This window comes from Cydia splendana, chromosome 16 (assembly GCF_910591565.1).
Source record: "Cydia splendana chromosome 16, ilCydSple1.2, whole genome shotgun sequence".
In the NCBI taxonomy this organism is placed as follows: Eukaryota; Metazoa; Arthropoda; class Insecta; order Lepidoptera; family Tortricidae; genus Cydia; species Cydia splendana.
Genome location: NC_085975.1, coordinates 16,370,763 through 16,392,911, shown reverse-complemented (window position 1 = coordinate 16,392,911; position 22,149 = coordinate 16,370,763). Strand labels below are relative to the sequence as shown.

Below are 22,149 nucleotides of genomic sequence, written 5' to 3'. Positions count from 1 at the left end.
GCGCATAATCGATGCTCGGCTCCGACAGGAGTGTACAGTCTCGGAGTGTCAATATGGGTTTCGGCCAGGGTGCGGAACGATGGACCCTGTATTTGCCCTGAGGACCCTCATGGAGGGATACAGAGCAAAGAACACGCCTCTACATTTCCTGTTTCTGGACATGGAAAAGGCCTTTGACTGTGTCCCTCGTGAGATGATCTGGTGGGCGCTGCGGTCCAAGGCTGTACCTGAGGCCTATATTGACACTATCCGGGACATGTACCACGATTCTGATTCAATAGTCAGGACCGCTGTTGGTGACACCAACCCCTTCTCTGTCACTGTTGGAGTACATCAGGGCTCTGTGCTCAGCCCGTTTCTGTTTAGCGTGATATTAGACGCCCTGTCAGCCAGCATCCGAGACTACCATGAGCAGCCACCGTGGCTATTCATGTATGCTGATGATATCGCGCTGACAGACTCTGATAAGGGCCGACTTGTCCAGCGTGTGAACAGATGGAGGGGGTCGCTGGAGAACGGCGGTCTTAAACTAAATGTGGCGAAGACAGAGTACATTGCCTGCAATAGTACAGATCCTCTACCCGTCCGCATAGGCGTGGACATGGTCGAGCGCACGGATCAAGTTAAGTACCTAGGATCTGTACTTAGCACTACCGGGGACATCGACAGCGACGTCAAAGCCCGAATTTCCGCTGCTTGGGTCAAATGGCGGGAGATGACTGGGGTTATTTGTGACCCCAAAATGCCGATTAAGTTGAAGGGACAGGTCTATAAGACCATCATTAGACCTGCCCTTCTGTACGGCAGCGAGACTTGGCCTTTACTAGAGCGGCACAAGCAGGAACTGCGTGTCACGGAAATGAAGATGCTACGGTGGATGTGCGGAGTTTCACGCAAGGATCGCGTCCGAAACGCCCACATTCGGGGTAGTCTTGGCGTCCGTGACATTGCAGACAAACTGCAAGAGTGTCGCCTTCGTTGGTATGGCCACGTCTCGCGCAGACCGGCAAGTTACGTGGGTAACAAATGCCTGGCCATGCCGCCTCCTCCCGGTACGGGAAGAAGAGGCCGGCCCAAGAAGCGATGGCTTGATGTCGTCAAGGAGGACATGCGTGCCAACGGACTCACTACCAGGGATGCCGAAGATCGGGCAAAGTGGTCACGAAGGAGTCGGAAGGCGGACCCCGGGTCCTCGCGCCCCGCGCGGGGGCACAGCCGGGATTGACGCCAGGATGATGATGAGCCGGTTAAACCTGGAGTTACCAGTACAATTAGACACTAGGTTAACGGTTTAACCGGTTACCCCGGGTTACTGGAATGGTGCAAGTGCATGGGCCTAAGAAGTGTGATGAAATTTGTGAGTCAACGTGCAGAAGACCGCCATATAAAATGTATGACAGATAAGACCGTGATAGGTATACGAAATATCAATTGATATTTACGTCACTTTTCTGTGAAGAAAAATTTCATAAGGAAACCGGGCCTGAATCCCAATAAAACCTAGTTTGCTGCCGAGCGGACGTTAAGCTCTCGCGGGCCGTGGCAAAAAGCCGGGACAAACGCTATAGTTCGTTTTTTTTTAGCATTAGAAAGAACTTGAAAGAAGATAAGCGATCTTGACATGTCTTTTAAATGAAAAACGCTTTTTAAAAATCAATAACTATTACTTCTGAAAGCAGAACAATATAAATTATTGTATTAGATTCATAATTGTTACATATTTGCCGTAACTTATTTTTAAAATGTGTTTTTCAATTAAAAGACACATCAAGATTGTTTACCTTATTTCTAATGCTAAAAAAAACGAATTATAGGAAGATTAATGTATTGAAGAGCAAGTACCTAATTGTAATGTCTACCTGTTTTCTCGCCCTTTAGGATGTCGTATGATGTCCCAGCCGCGTTCAAAATGATCAATATCAGATAGACAGCTCCGACCACGTAGTCTCCGATGCTGAGGGAACTCTTTTCACCGTGTTTTTTGCAGTATGTTATTTCGGATAACCTATAAAAAATATGAAAATAATCTTATTTTCAGGCTACACATTGCGATCATATGTGACGTTCCACGGGTAAGGGTACCTTATTAACGACTCTTCAATACTAATGCGTTGCTACGCGACGTAAGCGTCAACCGCCATAAGATACATTTACCCGTGGAACGTCACATATGATTATAAATGACTACTTATATCAGGCGGAAGTGATGCCATAAAGAGCGCGTATGCACGGAGCAGGCGCACGTACGGACCCACGCGGGTGCCATATTGTAGGTGAAATCCGTCGCACGCGCCCGCGCCAGTTAGCGTTGCTCATGCTATTAACCCGCTCACCTGGGCAATTGCGGCATCTTTCTCTGTCACTCTTATTACGCCTTCATTGGAGTAAAAGAGAAAGATGCCCGTAATTTGCGTATTTCTATTTTCGCGGCAGGCTCATCAGCTAGCGGACGCGAGTTGAGCCGATCTCGGGAACGTTTTCCTTTGTATGGGAAATGTTCTCGGTTCAGAATTTTTCCCGTAGAAAATTGAGAACGTTCTCGAGAATGGCACAATTATAGGACGCCCTAAGTGCTCCGTGAGCAAAGTTTTGTACGGAGCTATAAAATTAAACATTACCTGGCGTTAAGCTTGTATCCTTTCCACAGCTCGTCATCGACGCACGCCTCAAGGACGGCTTTTAAGTCCTCCTCGTTTTCAAGACTCCTGTTCTGCATGAAGTCTTTACAAGTTTTCTGGACGCACAACGCTCGATGCACGACTGTATGGTTGAAATGCTTCACTTCATAGGCTGTGTATTCCTAGAAATACGTGAAATTCGTTAAGGCAAGCGCAGACTGGCGCAGATCATCGAGGAGGATTTCCTACGCGCAGCGCACACGAAGGGAAAATCCTCCGCGACACCACAGAATAAAATAATAGTACTACCGTACAGAAAGGACACTTCCTACAAAACCGAAGTTTGACAGCGATTCAGGGACGAATCATGCTGTCCCTCTCTAATGTATGGCACTGTCCCTATCGGCTATTTAGGGTTGTTAAAATTCGTAACTTATCTGTGGTCATGCGCGCAAAGGGACTTCAAGTTGTGTCAACCCTAATAATTGCTCGGAGCAATACTGAGCCGAACGGAGCCGAGAATGCCCGAAAGGAGGAGTGTCTCCCCACTGGCGATACCGCGAGCGCCGAACTGTGGAAGCACTCCCCGGTACCCTCTAACGTGCTCCTCGGTGCCGCGGAGTAAAAATCCTCCGTGATGCTCCGAGGTTGGTGTCAGATCTCAGAGCATTCAAATGTAAGTATACCTTAATGTAATTGAAATAGGAAAAAATATACATTCATTTTAATGTGATCTGCACTCAGCTCCGCCGCCGGTTTGTGCAGGCCTTTAGTTATCAAAGAGTTATCAACAGTTAGAAGCACGGGCGTAGCCAGGGGGGGGGGGTTGGGGGTTCAAACCCCCCCCCCCCCCCCCCGAAAAGTTCAGAATATTAACATTCATAGAATTAAAATAAGAACAGGCGTGCGGCATATTTCATTGATTACTAACTATTACCTACAGTATACGGTGGTTTGGATTTTGGATTTCTCCGCCATCGTCGATTATCGGATCGCATCAATTACTTTCTAAGATATGATGAAGGTGACATTCGGGTGGCGACTGCAGCAGCATTATTCTGTTGCAATGTTACTGCTGCAGCACTGTCAATTTTCGTGATAAAATGATGTGTCTGATTTCCATACTAAAAGTAAAAATGTAAAACTGTCTATCAAATAGCGTTTTTTATATCGATAAATTTTCGCGCTCGCTTCGCTCGCGTTTTCAATTACTTTCTAAGATATGACAAAGGTGACATTCGGGTGGCGACTGCAGCAGCATTACTCTGTTGCTACGTTACTGCTGCAGCACTGTCAATTTTCGTGATAAAATGATGTGACTGATTTCCATACTAAAAGTAAAAATGTACAACTGTCTATCAAATTGCGTTTTTTATATCAAAAAATTTTCGCTTCGCTCGCGTTTTCAATTACTTTCTAAGATATGACAAAGGTGACTTTCGGGTGGCGACTGCAGCAGCATTACTCTGTTGCTACGTTACTGCTGCAGCACTGTCAATTTTCGTGATAAAAATATGTGACTAATTTCCATACTAAAAAGTAAAAATGTACAACTGTCTATCAAATTGCGTTTTTATATCGAAAAATTTTCGCGCTCGCTCCGCTCGCGTTTTCAATTACATTCTAAGATATGGCGACTACAGCAGCATTAGGTACTCTGTTGCAAAGTTACTGCTACGGCACTGTCAATTTTCGTGATAAAATGATATGACTGATTTCCATTCTCAGCTGTAATGCGGCAATGAACGTCACTCAATTTACCAAAAAAATTCAATGTAATCTTGATGACCCTAGGGAGAGGGGGCACCATGGTCTAGAAATGCTTAGGGCATCAGAATATCTTAATCCGGCACTGGTCGTTTGCGGAGTCAAACGATTTGGGACTCGCATTATATACACATTTCCATGCCTTCCCGAAAAAAATCGAATCATTCGCGAAAGTCTCGCAACGCATTGAGGTTACAAACGGCACGCGCTCTTCCTCAGGAGTCTGAAGAAGACCACGGTGAGTGGCGCTCTAGCCAGGCAGGCCGCTTCGTTTTCGCTCGCGTGCGTATACCTTACTGTATCGTCCGATATACACCTACTCTGTCGTTAAAATCACGTGTAAAATTATAATAAGGGCGAAAAAAAACTATTGATTTTGGAGTGTAGTTTTATTTAGTGATGGTCTACTGTCCTCTAGCATATCCATCTGTCAACTTTACTTCAAGTTCCGCCTCCAGGGGAGAGGGAGAGAAATTAGGATTAGAAATTAGCCGCTTACTGACACAGACAGAATTCCACGCGGGCGGAACCGCGGGCACAGCTAGTCTCTAATATTTTTCTTGTGTGAGGGTTATTTTATGTACTTTTAGTCGTTTTATTTTCTGGAACCCCCCCCCCCGATACTAAAACCTGGCTACGCCCGTGGTTACAAGCATAGGGTTCATCCACATATTACATTACAGCAACAGGGGGGGGGGGGGTCAATCCAAGTGTGACACTGTGACAGTACGTATTAAAGACCTCTATCGTTTTCCTATGTAGGTACAGGGGGAGAAGGGTCTAAAACAAATCGAAATTTTGTGTGATGTAATGGACGATCCCATAGCCTGGTTTGACGGGGGCCATTTTGGTTCGATATTAAATAGTGCGAGAGTAAATAAAAGTTGCTTTATAATCGATGTCGCTAAATTTTGACACGTACCAGTCATACTACCGTTATGTAATTCAATATTTGTATTTACAATATGAACGGAATTAATCATTAATGTAAATTTTAAACTTTTAGAGTGACTCGAATTAATGTCAGATTTTGGATATAATTACGTGATATATGTATTGATAATATGGCATTTGCAGAGTCACTTAATCAATTATACATTCAAAACCGGTATAATAACTTGTTGGTAGAGACGGGTCTATCGCGAATTTATTGTATTACGTTTATTTAACGACGTTTCGACACAGGTTTCACTGGTCGTTGTCGCGGCTAACTGATAACTGATAAGTTGATAGAGTTAATTAGACCAAGAAAAGTCTGCAGCGATTTTGATAGCCCACCCAGTGCAAGTATTATTTTAAACGTCAAACGTCTATGAAATTATGACGTATAAATAACACTTGCACTGCGCGGGCTATCAAAATCGCTGCAGACTTTTCTTGGTCTAACTCTGAGTTAATATGTGTTCAAAACGCGAAAGTTTATTTAAAATATTATATTGTTGGTAGAGATCAATTCACTACGCCTAATAAAACAAAGTCCCCCGCCGCGTCTGTCTGTGTGTTTGTTTGTATTTTCGAGATAAACACACTACTGATCGGATTTTCATCCGATTTTCACCTATCAATAGAGTGATTCTTGAAGGGAAGGCAATGATAAAATTAAAATAATGAATGTATTTTAATTACAGCGCCATCTCTCCCAACACTTAAGTACTACACCTTGTGTTGTGAGGTTGAAAGGGACTTGTTTGACTATGTGTGCCCTTAAGAAGGCAAAGAAAGTGAGCCTTTCACGCCCAAAGATACAGATGGCGTTACTAGTAACGTAGCCCCACTTTTTCTCAGCAAATTCTTTTGTTTAAAATAAATGAGTAAAGATTTAATCATAAAACTACGAGCCTGAATTTATCCCTTTCTTGCAAATACATAAGTCAAAATGACAGATAAAAACAAACGATTCATAGCTTTTAGGCTTGTAATGCGTTTATGAATAACGCCATTATAGAAAGTTTCGTGATTCGATTCCCTTCTTTTCAGTACTTACCTTTATCATTTCCATGAGTTCGGAGTTGTCTTTCGAGTAGAGATCGGCGTCGAAAAGGCAGTAAGTCCCCCCCGGCTCCACGACGCACGTGTCATAGTCGTCCATGTGATACAGCTCCGGCATTTTGCTGTACTCCGTGACTGAAATACGTGAATTATTGTCTGTCAAGCCAATAGGGAATATTAGGCAAAGCTCTGCGTAGGTGGCACTTTTGTGGCACATACAGTAAACAAACCACATTGACACATCACACGTCACGTCAATCACATGGCCTACCGCGAAACAAGAAAATCGAAATTTCGGTATCTAATCTCCTATCGCTCTTGCATAATATTCGAGCGATAAAGAGGCAGATAAATTTCGATTTTCGCGTTTACCGGGAGGCCCCTGTTAACAAACCGCCTTGATGCATCAATGTCATATTTTATTGTCTGTGAAAACTTGTCAAAAACAGTTAAAGGCACAGTATCTATAAGTTAGTCTATGTATTTACTGAGTCGGTAGTGCTGCACTCTGGCGGCAGAACATTGCAGTAATATCCCCTATTGCATCAGTAGAAAAGAGCGGTACATTAAAAAAAATATAGGCGCGAAGGGTAGAAAACTTGAATTAGATACACGCCTTTTTCTACTGACAAACTTGTTTGACCGGCTATTTGTTATCAAGCTACGTTTGCGAGCGATACTACAATTTTTATTACCTATAAGAATAAGTTCATTGTCAATAGTTTCATTTTCAATACAAGCTTTTATCGCTGACTGTACTTTTCTTTCAACGGGCAACTAATATTCTAACAAACCCAAACACAATTATGTCACCTTTTTTATCACAGAGTTCCCATGGCCACCTCCTGTCTACATCGTCTACAGATGTAGTAGTGCATAATTGAGTCGCTTAACTTCAAAGTCGAGTAAATCCATCTGTCAGATTATGCGATTTTGGTATTAAGAAAAGGTAACAGGGTAGATATTTGCTGAGAAGGTCGAATGGATTTACCCCAGTTAGAAGTTAAGCGACCCAATTATTCTATCATATTTTCGCGGAAACGTTCGTATTTGTCGTGCTACTTCAATCAACATCAGTACTTTTTGTACCGAGACTGACTGAAATAGCAAGACACGTTCGCACGTTTCCGTGAAAAAACGATGGAAAATAAGTTATGCACTACAACTGTATATAACATTGCATTGTTACCCAACTTACACATGTATGTAAAGGGGCCCACTGATTAACAGTCCGCTGGACGGTATCGGCCTGTCAGTTGTTCGGAACTGTCGAAATTTTGTTCTAACTGACAGGCCGATACCGTCCGGCGGACTGTTAATCAGTGGGGCCCTTAAAGTTTCAGATCAACTGAATAATGGAAAGTGGCTGCCCGATTCGAACTTTAAGATACGTCAGTTACTTAATAGATCTAGAAACGATATGGATTAGATGTGACACTGGCATATCTTATCCATATCGTTTCTAGATCTATTAACTGACGTATCTTAAAGTTCGAATCGGGCCGTGGGTCTAATTTTAAACAATAACAGCTTGTAAAAATTGTAAATTTCACCGCTTCGGGCAAAGTTCTTGCCCATAAGGATAATACCTACTTCTTAGGGCCACGGCTCAGGTCAGGTGAAGTTCAATACTGCAATTATCTGCGTCCAACTGAAGTTATTAACTCCAACAATAACAAAGTTTATTATACCTTACACCTAATTAGGTACCTACAACACATCACACCATTTGAACGTGTATTAGGGTCAAAAACTTATTTAGTAATGAGTGCATTCACTGCCAGAGGGCAAGGCCTAGTGATTCGGTCAAGTTATCTTCTAATGTATGGGGAGAACAAAAACATTAAAGCCAGCTTGAAATGAATGTAGTATGATACCTTTGGGTATGGTTCTTTACGCACACTAATGTCCTCCCCCTGGCACAACCCCCCCTTTTAGCATGAAATAAGTCCCGGTTGACAGCTTTTTTTGGGAAAGTATGCAATATAGGAAAAGAGTGTCAATGAAAGAAATAATCCCTATTAAATTCTTAACAAAAAAGGTTTTATTCCTTTTTTGGATATGACGCACCATATTCATGTTATAGCTGGATGAACATCGACAAAATGTAACCGTTGAACAAGCTGGTTTTCCCCATACAATTTCTGTCAGTACTATCACGTAATGTTATATTGAACTTCAACACGTTAATAGATGAATATGGTGAGCCTTACCAAAAATTGCATATAACCTTTTTTGTTTAAAATTTATTAAGAATTTTATCTTACCATGACACTTTTTTCCTAACTCTAATATGTACTTTTCTCAAAATAGAATAAAACCATCAACCGGGACATATTTCATGCTAAAAGGGGGGGGGGGGGGTTGCAGCAGGGGGAGGGAAGGGGACGCTAGCGTGGGTAAAGCACCATACCCAAAGGTATCATACTATATTCATTACAACCAGGCTATTTGTTTTTCAAAAAACACAATTTGACCGAATCATAGGAACAAACTTGTACAGTCAGCAGCAGAAGTTGCTAAGCGGGCGAGGTGTTCAAAAATACCTTGACACGCTCTTATTCTCTTAACAATAAAGTCGCGTCAAGATCATTTTGAACACCTCGCCCGCTTAGCAACTTCTGCTGCTGACTGTATGACGGTGAACGCATATATGCATTGGTGGCAGTGAATGTGTTCAGTACCTCTAGTGTAAATTTCATTTGATAGCGTTTGCGAGCGTCATTTTGTATGGGATTTTGAATTTCCAAAACGTCCAGCTTGGCGCGCTGCCGCTGTTCAAAATCCCATACAAAAATAGACATAAGTAATGCAAACGCGAACGTACATTCACACTATGGAATGAAACTTACACTAGGAGTTCGTGGTAACTTATCGCCACCCTTTCGCCACATCAAGACCCTATAACATAATATTTTTGTATTATTATCTTATGCCGATTTTTTAGGAGTTTAAAGAGGCTTGCTTGAATCCTGTATTTTTTAAACTGTAAACGGTTAAGGCCAATAAAAAAATAAAATTCTAAAACCCATAGAATTATGAAATCTCTGACGCAGAACCTTGAACACGGAGAGCGGATATTTGAATATCAAAACGAAATCCTGTTCGGTTCTGAGTTGTAACACTTGAAACTTAAAAACGAGTTCTCGGATATTGCAAAATAAGTCAGGGTCAATATTTTGCAAAACATGTTAATATGCCTATTAATTTTGTCTATTGCGTAGTAGCCAATTTATTACATATCCAGATTTGATATTATTATATCCCAGATCCGGGTATGTTCTTAAATTAGGTACCTACTTCAACGGCCTCCTAGCCTAGTCGGTAGTGACACTGCCTACGAAGCAGAGGTCCCGGGTTCGAATCCTGGTAAGGGCATTTATTTGTGTGTTTATCACAAGTATTTGTTCCTGAGTTATGGATGTTTTATATGTATATAAGTATTTATATATAATTATGTATTATATATATCGTCGTCTAGTACCCACAACACAAGCCTTATTGAGCTTACCGTGGGACTAGATTGATCTGTGTAAAATTGTCCTATAATATTTATTTATTTATTTATTTATTTATTTATTACGTCCAAAAGAGAGGTATGGGCACTGTGAATGTCATGTAACTCCTCCGTAGTTGCAGGCTTACATTACACAGGCTACGGAAACTGCTTACCATCAGGCCGGCCGTATGCTTGTTTGCAACCGACGTAGTATAAAACATAATAATAATAGCAGTATAGTCCGCCGGTTCCTCTCTCTGCAGCCCTGACCACCGGTAGCTTGGGCCTTGCCCCGCTGCTGGCGGCACCCTAGGTTAGGTTTTTTATAATGTGTTTATATTATTTTTTATTGTTTTGTAAGTGTTTTTATATTTTACTTTTATATTCATATTATAAAATAACCTAACTTAAGATGAGAAATAAATAAAGAGAATTATAGTAGTATAAATATGGTCGGTTCCTCACTCTGCGGCCCTGACCACCGGCAGCTTGGGCTTTGCCCCGCTACCGGCGGCACCCTAGGTTAGGTTATTTATAATGTGTTTATATATTTATTGTAAGATTTTATAAGTGTTTTTATATTGTACTTTTAAACTCACATTGTACTCGTGAAACCCTAACCCAAGACCCAAGATAAATAAAAGAATAATAATAAAATATTATAAAATAACCTAAGTTTAAAACAACAATTAAAAGCAAAAGCAAATGTCGTGTCTTACAGGGACCTAAAGAACCTGGCCGAGGACCGCGAAAACTGGCGCATACTCCACCGACAAGAGCCATGCTCTTAAATTATGATGATGATGAACCTAAGTTTAAAGAGAAATAAAGGAGATAAAAAATAACAAGAATCTCGTGAAAGCCGAGACGGACAAATACAGCAAGTATATAAACGTAGGTATAGGTACTACAGTGGCCATATTGCCGGCTTTAAGAAAAAAATTGAAGGAAAAAATAATCTTTCAAAAATAAATATGTAGTTAAATAACCAATGTCCAAAATTACAAGATATTATCATGTTATGTTAGCAATTACACAGACTATCCGTCCAGTGGCGCCCTCATTGGGGAATTGTGTTTTCTAATAAACCAATTCCCTTCTTCTTCCTCGCGTTATCCCGGCATTTTACCACGGCTCATGGTAGCCTGGGGTCCGTTTGACAACTAAACCCAAGAATTTACGTAAGCACCAGTTTTTACGAAAGCGACTGCCATCTGACCTTCCAACCCAGAGGGGAAACTAGGCCTTATTGGGATTAGTCCGGTTTCCTCACGATGTTTTCCTTCACCGAAAAGCGACTGGTAAATATCAAATGATATTTCGTACATAAGTTCCGAAAAACTCATTCCGGTACGAGCCGGGGTTTGAACCTGCGACCTCCGGATTGAAAGTCACACGCTCTTACCGCTAGGCCACCAGCGCTTCTTCTAATAAACGAATTAATTTATGTATAAATCAGATTGCTATTGTTGTCCTGCTGATTCCCGACTTTTGGTCTTTGTAGTTTATTTTGCTTATTTTTTGGTTTATCACTTATCACCTAAACTGAAAAATGCAGTTGATGGGGGTTTTCAGAAAAATGGTATGTTTTACTTTTTTTCAAAAAACCATCAACTTTTGGGTTATTCAAACTCAAATTCACAGTACATTGAGACAAAGAAAAAAAATGTCCCCAGTTTTTCATACAAATTTTGGGTGTCAGTTTTGTAACGGTCCATACAAAATGTATGTGAAAATGCGCTACAAAACTAAAAATTTTTTCTTTTTAATTCGATAGTCCTGGTGATTCTGAGTAGAAATAACCCGAAAGTTTATTTACCTTTTGGGTTATTTCTACTTTTCGAAAAAAAGTAAATGGTACACTTTTAAGTGAAAATGCTCTGATAAAGCGAAAAATAAGCAAAATAACATTTTGTGACAAAAACTAAAAGTAGGATTAGTAGGAATCAGTAGGACAACAATAGTAATTTACTGATTTATACATAAATTAATTGGCTTATTAGAAAACACATTTCCCCCAATGAGGGCGCCACTGGACAGTCGATGCATTTTAAAGCTACTTATTTTCAACTTGTTATACCTTCTCATTTATATGTTCAATTATTTTTTCAAATATTTATTACTAATGTAATTTTTTAGCATTAATTTCCATGCCAACAGGCGACCCATACGTTTATTTGCAACGTAGAAAATACTCAAAATTAGTAAGATTTATTCAATAGCAAAACTTATAAACCTTAAAATTTATTTATTTATTTTATTAGTTTTAATTTATTTAGTTTATAGGTAGGTACTTAATTTTAATAATAGTTAATGATAACTAAATAAACTCACAATTTAAATGATAAATAACGCCCGAAGACTGATGAACAAGGAACATTAGCAGTAAAAACTTCATTTTGTCTTTTTCACTAACACAAAAAAAAAACTAAAACAACAGTCACTCTCGCCGTCACTCTTGAAATTAACGAAAATGTTGTGCGCGGACGCGGCATGAATGGCGTAACTGGCTAGGGCAGGTTTGGTTGTAGAGACGAGGTAAAATAGCTTAATAGACTAGACCAGCGGTCGGCAACAAGCGGCCCGCGAGCCCCCCTGACTACTTTGTATGTAATATTGTCAAACAACAATGTCTGATAAAGTCACACATATTAACCCTTCGAGTGGCATTGTCCTCCTCGAGGTCTCTACGGTAAGTGGCGGTGGCCGCGAGACGGACAGACATAACAAGCCGGTTAAGTGGCGCAGCCATTTTGGAAAAATATACGTCAAGTGGCGGGGCCTCAACGGGTGATCATCGCAAATTTGGCGCGTGCGAGAAATATGACCGTTTCCCAAAAAAAATCTATGAATGATATATACAAACTATATATCACTGAATTCAGCATAAAATGGGTTATTTAATTGTATACCAATGAATTCTATTCTATTTATGTGAATTATACTAGACTTGTTCTAATCTCATATTACCAATTTTTTTCTACTTTCATGTAAAAATACGTATAATTACGAAATAAAACAATTGATTGTAGAAAAAGCAGTCTTTATGACAAAACAATACATTTAACACGATTCCCACAGTTTATTTCACTTTTTATCAGTGCGTATTCCGTTTGAATGTTCGCGGCTCGACGACGGTCGGCGCGTAATGGGCGAGGTGGGGCAGGAACATCACGTCATTCCTAACAAACTTTGTTTTACGCGGGAATTCGGCCGTTAGGGAATACCATCCTTGTTTATTAACGAATGCATCTTGCTAGAGTGAGCAAGCAAAGCATAGTTTTAACGGTTTTATTTTAGGCGCGAAATGCAGCGTCGCACAGAGGCCGCGAGACGGTCTCTGCCAATTACGGGCTTGTTATGACCGAACCTTCTCGCGGCCTCTGCCACGCCGAGGCATATTTAAAAAAATGGCCGCGCCATTTCTCCTACTGTTCAACCGGAGGTGCTGCCACCCGAAGGGTTAACAAAAGTGCGGCCCGCGTCTACTTCCTTAACTACTATGTGGCCCTTGGCTGCTAAAAGGTTGCCGACCGCTGGACTAGTAGCAGTCTAGTCCAGCGGTCGGCAACCTTTTAGAGGAAAGGGGCAGTCGCTTCTTCATAAAAACGTAGCCCCCGTTTTCCTCTCTGGATATTTAATATAATCATATATAACATTATGGAAAATATTTTTACATAATTGGATGTAAATCTTCTTCCTCGCGTTATCCCGGCATATTGCCATGGCTCATGGCAGCCTGGGGTCCGCTTGACAACTAATCCCAAAAATTGACAGGCACTAGTTTTTACGGAAGCGACCGCCATCTGATCTTTCAACCCGGAGGGGAAACTAGGCCTAGGATTTGATTTAGATGGCTACAGCTATTTTTGATTATTTTTAGATTAAAAAATCAAAAGATTATTGTAAATTTTAGGAGCGAAAAACAGATTTCATAAAAAACATTAAATGCTCCTATTTTTAATAAAAATTAAAAATTCGAAGAAATCAAACGTAGCGGCATACCTGTATTTGATGTACTTACACAAAAAATAGGTAGGTATACAAAAAAATGTGTCAAAATATGTTCAATAATGTTAATATCCAGATAGGAAAATGAGGACTACGTTTGTATGAAAAGGCGATTTAGCGAGAGGAAATACCAGCTGAGCCCATTCTCAAATTAGAGAATTTCAGGAAAGTTGCACTGACGGGGGCGGCTCCTAAAACTAGTGTGACAAGGACAACTGCAGCTTAGGTGAAAAATCCTGCGTAAAAATCTCAGAAATCGAGGTTTCGTTCTCGATATTTTCCTGCTCCAAAACTAAACTAATCATAACGAAATTTTGGAAACGGAATAAGAAATAAATTATCCGTGTCTAACCGTTTTGATCTTTTCGCCGTTTTTAGCGCTGTTTGAAGTAACCTAGTTCTTATAAAAAACAGAATACCAAAAAAATACGTACAGACCCAGGTACTGGTAATATTGAACTCTACATACTTGATACAGGGTGTGTTGATACACAATAAAAATAAAAAAAATAAAAGTCTTATACAAAATGACATTACAATTAAAACTACAATCATTTTACAATAAAAAAATCCAAATAAAAAGAAACACGACTTCTAAAGAAAAGGATAAAATAAAATATTATTTTATCAAACGACGGTTACTTAAGACCCCTATTCATTTTGATAGACCTATCCAACGACATCCCACATCATTGGGTTAAAGCGAAAAAAATACCAAAAAAAATCTAAGGGGAGGTACAATTTTTTATTTTATTTTACTCTTTTGTTACCATGATTGATTTATGTATATCTAATTGCAACTTTCTCGCACTAACGAACACGGAGCAAAGCCGCGGACAGACAGACATACATGGTGAAACTATTATAGGTTCCTAGTTGACTACGGAACCCTTAAAAGAGGTATATAAGGCTTTGATCATATCCAATGAAAAACGTTTTGATATACTTAGGTATTATATTTGTTTTTATTAGTTAACTAACTAAAAATCTCCGTTTTTAGCCATTTTGCTCAATGATTCATTATTCAAGTACATATTATTTTCTTAACTAAGTAATCTTAAAAACTAATCACTCTTATTACTGAAATATTATGAGATTAAAAATTTCATTTATTCATCATTCGTTTCACCTTAAATTGCGAGATCTATACGTATCAAATAGATGTATTGAGATGAAAAATAGTAGGTATACTAATTTTATTTGAAATACCTCTTAGTACCATCCCCAACACTGTTAACTGACAGTTCGTAGGGGCCCAGAGATTAACAGTCCGCCGGACGGTATCGCCCTGTCAGTTGTTCGGAACTGTCAAAATTTTGTTCTAACTGACAGGCCGATACCGTCCGGCGGACTGTTAATCAGTGGGCCCCTTTAACCTTATTACAACAGGGCCAACAGGCATAAGGTCCACCGATTGACAGTTAGTGTTGCTGTTTGTATACTCTCAATACTCATAATAAATTGCAACTCTCATACTAAATTATAATCTTCACAACAATTTTCAATACTTGGTACATATACTTTTATCAACCCAAATTGTCCAAACGAGAAAAACTCAGGTAAGTTAAACGTACTGGTGCTCGACCCGGTCCCAGCATGTCATCTTGAAACTTAAGTCATTGTCAATAGAGGTGACAGCAAGGTGTCATCTATTGGGCATTAGCATGTCGAGCACTAGTACCTTACATCGACAAAATCAAAACTAAGTCTATATTGAGCAAGAAAACCACGTGACATCAGCCACACCCCGGTTTGATGGGAGCAATTTTGTTGGCACTGACGTGAACTTGACTTTACCACAGACCATATAATACTTACATATTGGTATTAACTCCAGGTATTAATAACGACGTAAAATAGGACTTTAGTTCAAGGATTCTCATTTGTTATTTTTATTGATTTAGAAATAGGGAATATTAGGCAAAGCTCTGCGTAGGTGGCACCTTTGTGGCACATACAGTAAACAAACCACATTTACACATAACACGTCACGTCAATCACATGGCCTACCGCGAAACAAGAAAATCGAAATTTCGTTATCAAACCTCTCTATCACTCTTGCACATTCGAGCGATAAAGAGGCAGATAACTAAATATCGATTTTCGCGTTTACCGGTAGGCCCTTGTTAACAAACCGCCTTGATGCATCAATGTCATATTTCATTGTCTGTGAAAACTTCTCAAAAAACAGTTTAAGGCACAGTATGTATAAGTTAGTGTATGAATTTACTGAGTCGGTAGTGCTGCACTCTGGCTGCAGAACATTGCAGTAATATCCCCTATTGCATCGTATCCATATTAATTAATGTTTAATAAATCACTAACAAGTTTGCCCCTGTCAGACTGGATATGTTACATCACATCAACTTCTTTAGATTTATCGCAGTGTTTCTTAACCATGTGGTCCAAGGGTAGTGGTCCCTGAAAGCTGTTGAAATGGTCGGCGAATTTAGAAATAGCGCATCATTTATGAAAACAAAATTTTCGTGAGACACAGTAATAATAAATATAGGCACTAAAACGGGACACTCTGTATTTAAAGAAGATCGCTCGACATGTTTCGCACCAAAACGAGGGTAGTTTCTCGGCTCCCGCCACCGTCAGACCGTCACCAGCGCAATCATGGTCTAATAAAACATGGTCTTCTATTCCCAGAGTGACACGGGCCTACGTCACAATAACATTGCCACTTTATTTCAACATAACATGTTACATGGGTACATTATACCTATGGTTAATAAGTTAAAATATTTCTTTATAATTTTATAATTTTCATTTATATGTATTTTATCTTAAATTTTACAATAACACGTCATTTTTAATTATTCGATAGCAATATCTTCCGATTCACGAAAGAAATTTCAGACGTTCGGGTATAGTTATTTACGATACAAGTGCGGAAAAGAGGAAAATCGAAACGAGTGGCGATTAATTAAAACACGACCGAAGGGAGTGTTTTAAATCGACACGAGATGCGAATTACCTATTCGCACGTGTATCGTACAACGTTTTACAGTACATTTGGCCCATTAAACTTTCGACATACGCACGGAAAGCGCGCTTTACGCACTAGTGCGGGAAAATAGCACCATATGTACTGTAAATTCTGTTTACATTACTGGCAACACAGGATAGCGCTGTCACATTTGACAATTCGGATCTAGATAACTTCATGCCCTGACCGTCATCCTTGTCGAACGCGTGTTAATTGTTATTTCCTTCTCGCTCAGTGTCAGCAGTCGCAGTGTTTTCCAAACTTTTCACGTCGTAAGCTGTAATTAATGTGTAACTGTGAATTAGTTTTTCAAACGTTTGTCTTGTATAGATAAATACAGTTTAATTTAATACCTTAGATTTGTTTTATTTTACTATGTTTCTACATGAATAACTTAAATTTAATGCCGTTAAAATAATTTTCACCGTTGGTTAAAATTCTCCCACATTTTAAAGTTTGAGAACCTGTAAACAGCATGATGACGTAGGCCCGTGTCAGTTAGGTCATACGCGAATCTCGGAATAGAGTACCAGGCGGAGTATATTATTATACCATGAGCGCAATCATTCGGAGCTTCTCCTCATGCAAACGTATCGTGCAATCTTCGACTTAAAATAAATGAGCGATCCGTTTCAATATAAAAATTTAATGAGATTTTACTTCCAAACAGTTGGTAGTCCCTGGCATAAAACAAATGAACACTTAATAACCACTAATCCATCCGACAAGCGTTTTTGTTTCCTGTCGGGTGTTAGGGCAGCCTTGGTGATGGCGGCGACAGGGGCCTCCACGTACACCCACAGGATTCCAGCTCCAAAGATTCCAAAGAACATCAGGAAGATGTTAGCGCTCAGAGCTAAACGCTTATAGACGGCGCGATTCGGGAAATGAATTAGACATTCACTAGATATGAAATAGTAACGATATGTGACGTTCCACGGCAAAAGGTACCCTATGGCGGTTGGCGCTTACGCTATTATTAACGCCGCTCCAATATTATTGCTGGCATAAGGTACCTTTTGCCGTGGAACATCACATATCTTTACTATTTCATATCTAGTGAATCTCTAATTCATTTCCCGAATCGCGCCGAGAGTCTGTTCGGAAAGGGTCCAATATATTCCACGACTCTTCTCTTTCCGAATTGACTTAATATTGTATTTAGTTTTTAAGCTTTCCTATCGGGGGTCAGGGCAGCCTTGGTGACGGCTACGACAGGGGCCTCCACGCACACCCAGAAGATTCCAGCCCCAAGGAAAGACAGGAAAATGCTTGCGCTCAGTACCGTCAACTGAAACAAATAAACATACACTATTTACAAATTGTAAATATACAGATGTCAATCACAATGAAAAAATCAACGATGATCAACTCTGGTCAACGTGGGACTCGAACCCATCTTGGATTGCCGGTCCAATGCGTTACCAATTCCGCCAGCTGACCATCCGTCAATCAACGCGAATTTAGTCATAGCAACTGTGACAACGCCACTAGCGTAGGGTTGCCATACGTCCCGGTACGCCTGGACATGTCCCGGTTTGAAGGACAGTGTCCCGGCGTCCCGGCCGATAAGAAAATTGTCCCGGTTTAAAAATCATAGTTATTTAGTAGGGGGCTGGACTTGGTAAATAATAATATACCTACATTTCTACGTTTCATATGGCCAAAATAAAACAAAAATGTTTTATGGTACCTACTTTTACCTAATGTCCAATATCAGTTTCTCAGACACACAATAATTAGATGATTATGTAAATTATGTTATTTTATAGCTTTTAAAGTCTGTAATGTAGAGCTCGAATTTCAGGCTCCCAAGGGCCTAAAACCTCATCAATGGAACTTCGGCCCTCCGAGTAACTCTTGTACATATGACACATATTATTGTTGAGTAACACTAGCGCTGCTTTCTTACAGCTCGACCTTCAGTGTCGCTTAATTTTTAACAAATATAAAAATTTGATTTGAGAAGCTTGGCCTTTTGCCTCGCATGAAAGCTCACCGCGCTGGTTATAAGTACGCTTCGGGCTTATTAAGTAATGTGGAGATTTCTGAGCTCGACCTTCAGCCTCACATTTTACCTAAATTTTTGGTTTGTCTTCCAAATCTCGTCTTCTTCAGCTTAGCCTTTGACCTCGCTGCGCCAAGCTCGGCCTACGGTTTCGCTTTTTAATACAATGGACATTGGTTGGCGTCTATGCTCTAGCTGAGCTTATATCCTGAAGCACGGCTTCGACCTCGCATGAAAGCTAGCCTCACTGGGGAACTTCGGATTTTTAGGCCCGGCCCAGCTTTTTTAACACGCTTTCACAATTTTGTCAAAAAAATTTCGCGCTCGCTTCGCTCGCGTTTTTTGCTGGTTGACCCTGAATCCCCTGAATCTACATGGTAGCTTGACTGGTCAATGAATAATAATTTAAACACATGGAAAATTTATCTCCGAAACTACTGTGCTAAAATTTTGAAAAAAAAAAACACAAAATAGTTATTTACCTATCTATAGGAAAACCTATTAATAGAAATGTGCAGTCAAGCAGTTTAAACGCGACGCGAGTCCGACTCGCACTTGGCCGGTTTTCTTTAAATGTCCCGGTTTGAGTCCCCACACTTATGGCAACCCTACACTAGCGACATCTGCATTCTAAGGTTTACAACCTTTGCCACCTCTGAGGTACTTCCCACAATAAAAAAGGAAAAATATATTAACATTTAACATACACTATTATTTATTTATTTAATTATTACTGCTCAATACATGAAAGTACAAATGGCGGAATTAATGCCAGTTCCCTACCAACCAATCGAAAGATTGAGTTGGTGTATGTACGTATATATTTCATTAAATATCGTGACGTGCGTTCGCGTTTCCGTTATGTCTTTTGTATGGGATTTCGAACAGCGCGCCAAGCGGGACGTTTAGAAACTCAAAATCCCATACAAAACGACACTTAACGCAAACGCGTATCTACAGGTACGCGGCACTGGGGTACAGAAAATAAGAGACATAAAATAAAATAAAATGTTCGGCGAACTAAAACCATGTTTGAAAATTATCTGAACTAAAATATCAATTTTTTGTCATATCTTGTTTCCTCGTCATTCCTTGTAAATTCAGCGATAATGTCTATGTACATAACTAAGTATATTAAGAAGTGTAGCTACACAATGTGATATTATGTAAAACAGCGTGGCAATGACCCCGTGTCGCGTCTTGCGTAAGAGCAAGTAATTAGTGACGTCGCCTGTCGAACCAGGCCCAGTAGCCAACATGCCAATCGCTTACGCTCCATAGCGATCGGAACGCAACTGTCACTGTCACACTAATATGGAAGAGTGATAGAGAGACATAATGCTTTTCGTTGTCGAAGCGATAGCGATTGTAACCTTAACTAGGCCGGCTGGCCCAGGTTACAGGGGGTATGCGTAACAGCATTACCACATCGTTAAAAAAAACCGGGCAAGTGCGAGTTGGACTCGCGCACTAAGGGTTCCGTACCATAATGCAAAAAACGGCAAAAAAAAAACGGCCACCCATCCAAGTACTGACCCCGCCCGACGTTGCTTAACTTCGGTCAAAAATCACGTTTGTTGTATTATATAGGAGCCCTACTTAAATCTTTATTTTATTCTGTTTTTAGTATTTGTTGTTATAGCGGCAACAGAAATACATCATCTGTGAAAATTTCAACTGTCTAGCTATCACGGTTCGTGAGATACAGCCTGGTGACAGACGGACGGACGGACAGCGGAGTCTTAAATTAAATTAAATTAAAATTCATTTTTTAGTAATAGGGTCCCGTTTTACCCTTTGGGTACGGAACCCTAAAAACGGCCCGTAGACAACAAGTCAATCGCTAACGCTACGTAGCGAATGAAACGCAACTGTCACTGTCACACTAATACGGGAGTGTGATAGAGAGACACAAACTGATTCGATGGCGAAGCGCAAGCGATCGTCTCCTTGGCTAGGCCGCGATAATGTCTATGTATAGTATGAATTATCTCAGATGATTTTTTCGGGCTCGGGCCCTAATCTGTTAAACAAAAGCCTTTGTTTCTTTTAACCACTCACATGCTTGATATTTTTCTGTGACCTCTATTATTATAATAAAATAAGGGTGACAGCTGGTAGCTACAGTTACCAAAAGCAAGTGAGTGGTTATGAGCGCTCTTCAGCACGTGCCAAAGCAACCATGTCGTTTAAAAAGCAACTATCGTGATAGTATTAAGGTTCAAATTTATGTGACAACACATTCAGAGAACAATCAGGGTGGTCTTTTCTTTGGAGATAACAAAACGTGTTATCTCCGAATGGGCTGTTTCACGATTTTGAACCATATAAATAGAATGGTAAATTTGCTTTTTAAGCAGGCTTGTTCCCGTGACTTATGTCGGGGCTAGCAGTAAGCAGTGTAACCACTGCATAAAGGAAACAATACCTTTTGTTCAACAGATTAGGGCTCGAACCCCAAAAAATCATCTGAGATAGTTCATACTATACATAACTATGACAACATCGGCCGCTGGTATAGTATGAATTTCCTCAAATGATTTTTAATCTGTTAGACCCTATAATCTGTTAAACAAAAGCCATTGTTTCTTTTGTGCGAGCGGTGGGCTCCCGTGTAGAGCGCGTGCCATAGCAACAATGTCGTTTAAAAAGCGGCTGTATCCTGGTGGTTTTAAGGTTCAAATCAACGTGGATAAAAAACAACTGGTTTGATATCAAATAAAGTTTCCTACATGATTTCTAAGAATTATTATTTATTAGTAAGTGCGATACGAGATTTGAACCCACGACCGGTTTGGATGACGCACCTAATCACACGACTACCTTGCGCCTTGTCTCGTGGACGCTAATAAAAAAAAGAGATTTTAAGTTTATTTCATGTAAATTTGAAGACCGGTTACTTAATCTTATGGTTCGTTACCGAGACATTTTAACAGACTTATGGGCCTTATGGCCCCATTCGAACTTTAAGATACGTCAATTAATATATCTAGAAACGATATGGACTAGATATGTCCGTATACGTTTCTTCACACAAAAACGTCATTTTTGACAGTGACCCATCTAATCCATATCGATTCTAGGTATAATAATTGATGTATCTTAAAGTTCGAATCGGGCAGCTAATTAACTACTTACAAAGAACAGACTTCAATAGTACTCTTTCTATATGAAATAGATATGAGCGCCGCGCCGGCGCGCCGCCGCCGCCGACAAAACTTACGCGCCGCCGCCGCCGACGCTGCGCTATCGGCGTGGCATC

At 40.2% G+C, this 22,149-nt stretch overlaps 2 protein-coding genes across 3 annotated transcripts in view; both read right to left on the bottom strand.

Moving 5' to 3' along the window:
• Positions 1 to 22,149, bottom strand: part of LOC134798030 (uncharacterized) — a 146,314-nt gene that overhangs the window by 3,027 nt on the left and 121,138 nt on the right. Inside the window, exons 2-5 of the mRNA XM_063770361.1 lie at positions 12,208 to 12,301; positions 6,370 to 6,509; positions 2,619 to 2,800; positions 1,860 to 2,005 (exon numbers count right to left, since the gene is read on the bottom strand). Of these exons, the coding sequence (XP_063626431.1) occupies positions 1,860 to 2,005; positions 2,619 to 2,800; positions 6,370 to 6,509; positions 12,208 to 12,271 (532 nt within the window). The 5' untranslated portion in view covers positions 12,272 to 12,301. The remainder of the gene's footprint in view (positions 1 to 1,859; positions 2,006 to 2,618; positions 2,801 to 6,369; positions 6,510 to 12,207; positions 12,302 to 22,149) is intronic.
• LOC134798427 (nose resistant to fluoxetine protein 6-like) overlaps positions 18,014 to 22,149 on the bottom strand; it is a 63,783-nt gene continuing 59,647 nt past the window's right edge. For both annotated transcript variants that reach the window (XM_063770863.1, XM_063770864.1), the window contains exon 12: positions 18,014 to 18,170. In XM_063770863.1, coding sequence (XP_063626933.1) covers positions 18,048 to 18,170 — 123 coding nt within the window. In that variant the 3' untranslated portion in view covers positions 18,014 to 18,047. The remainder of the gene's footprint in view (positions 18,171 to 22,149) is intronic.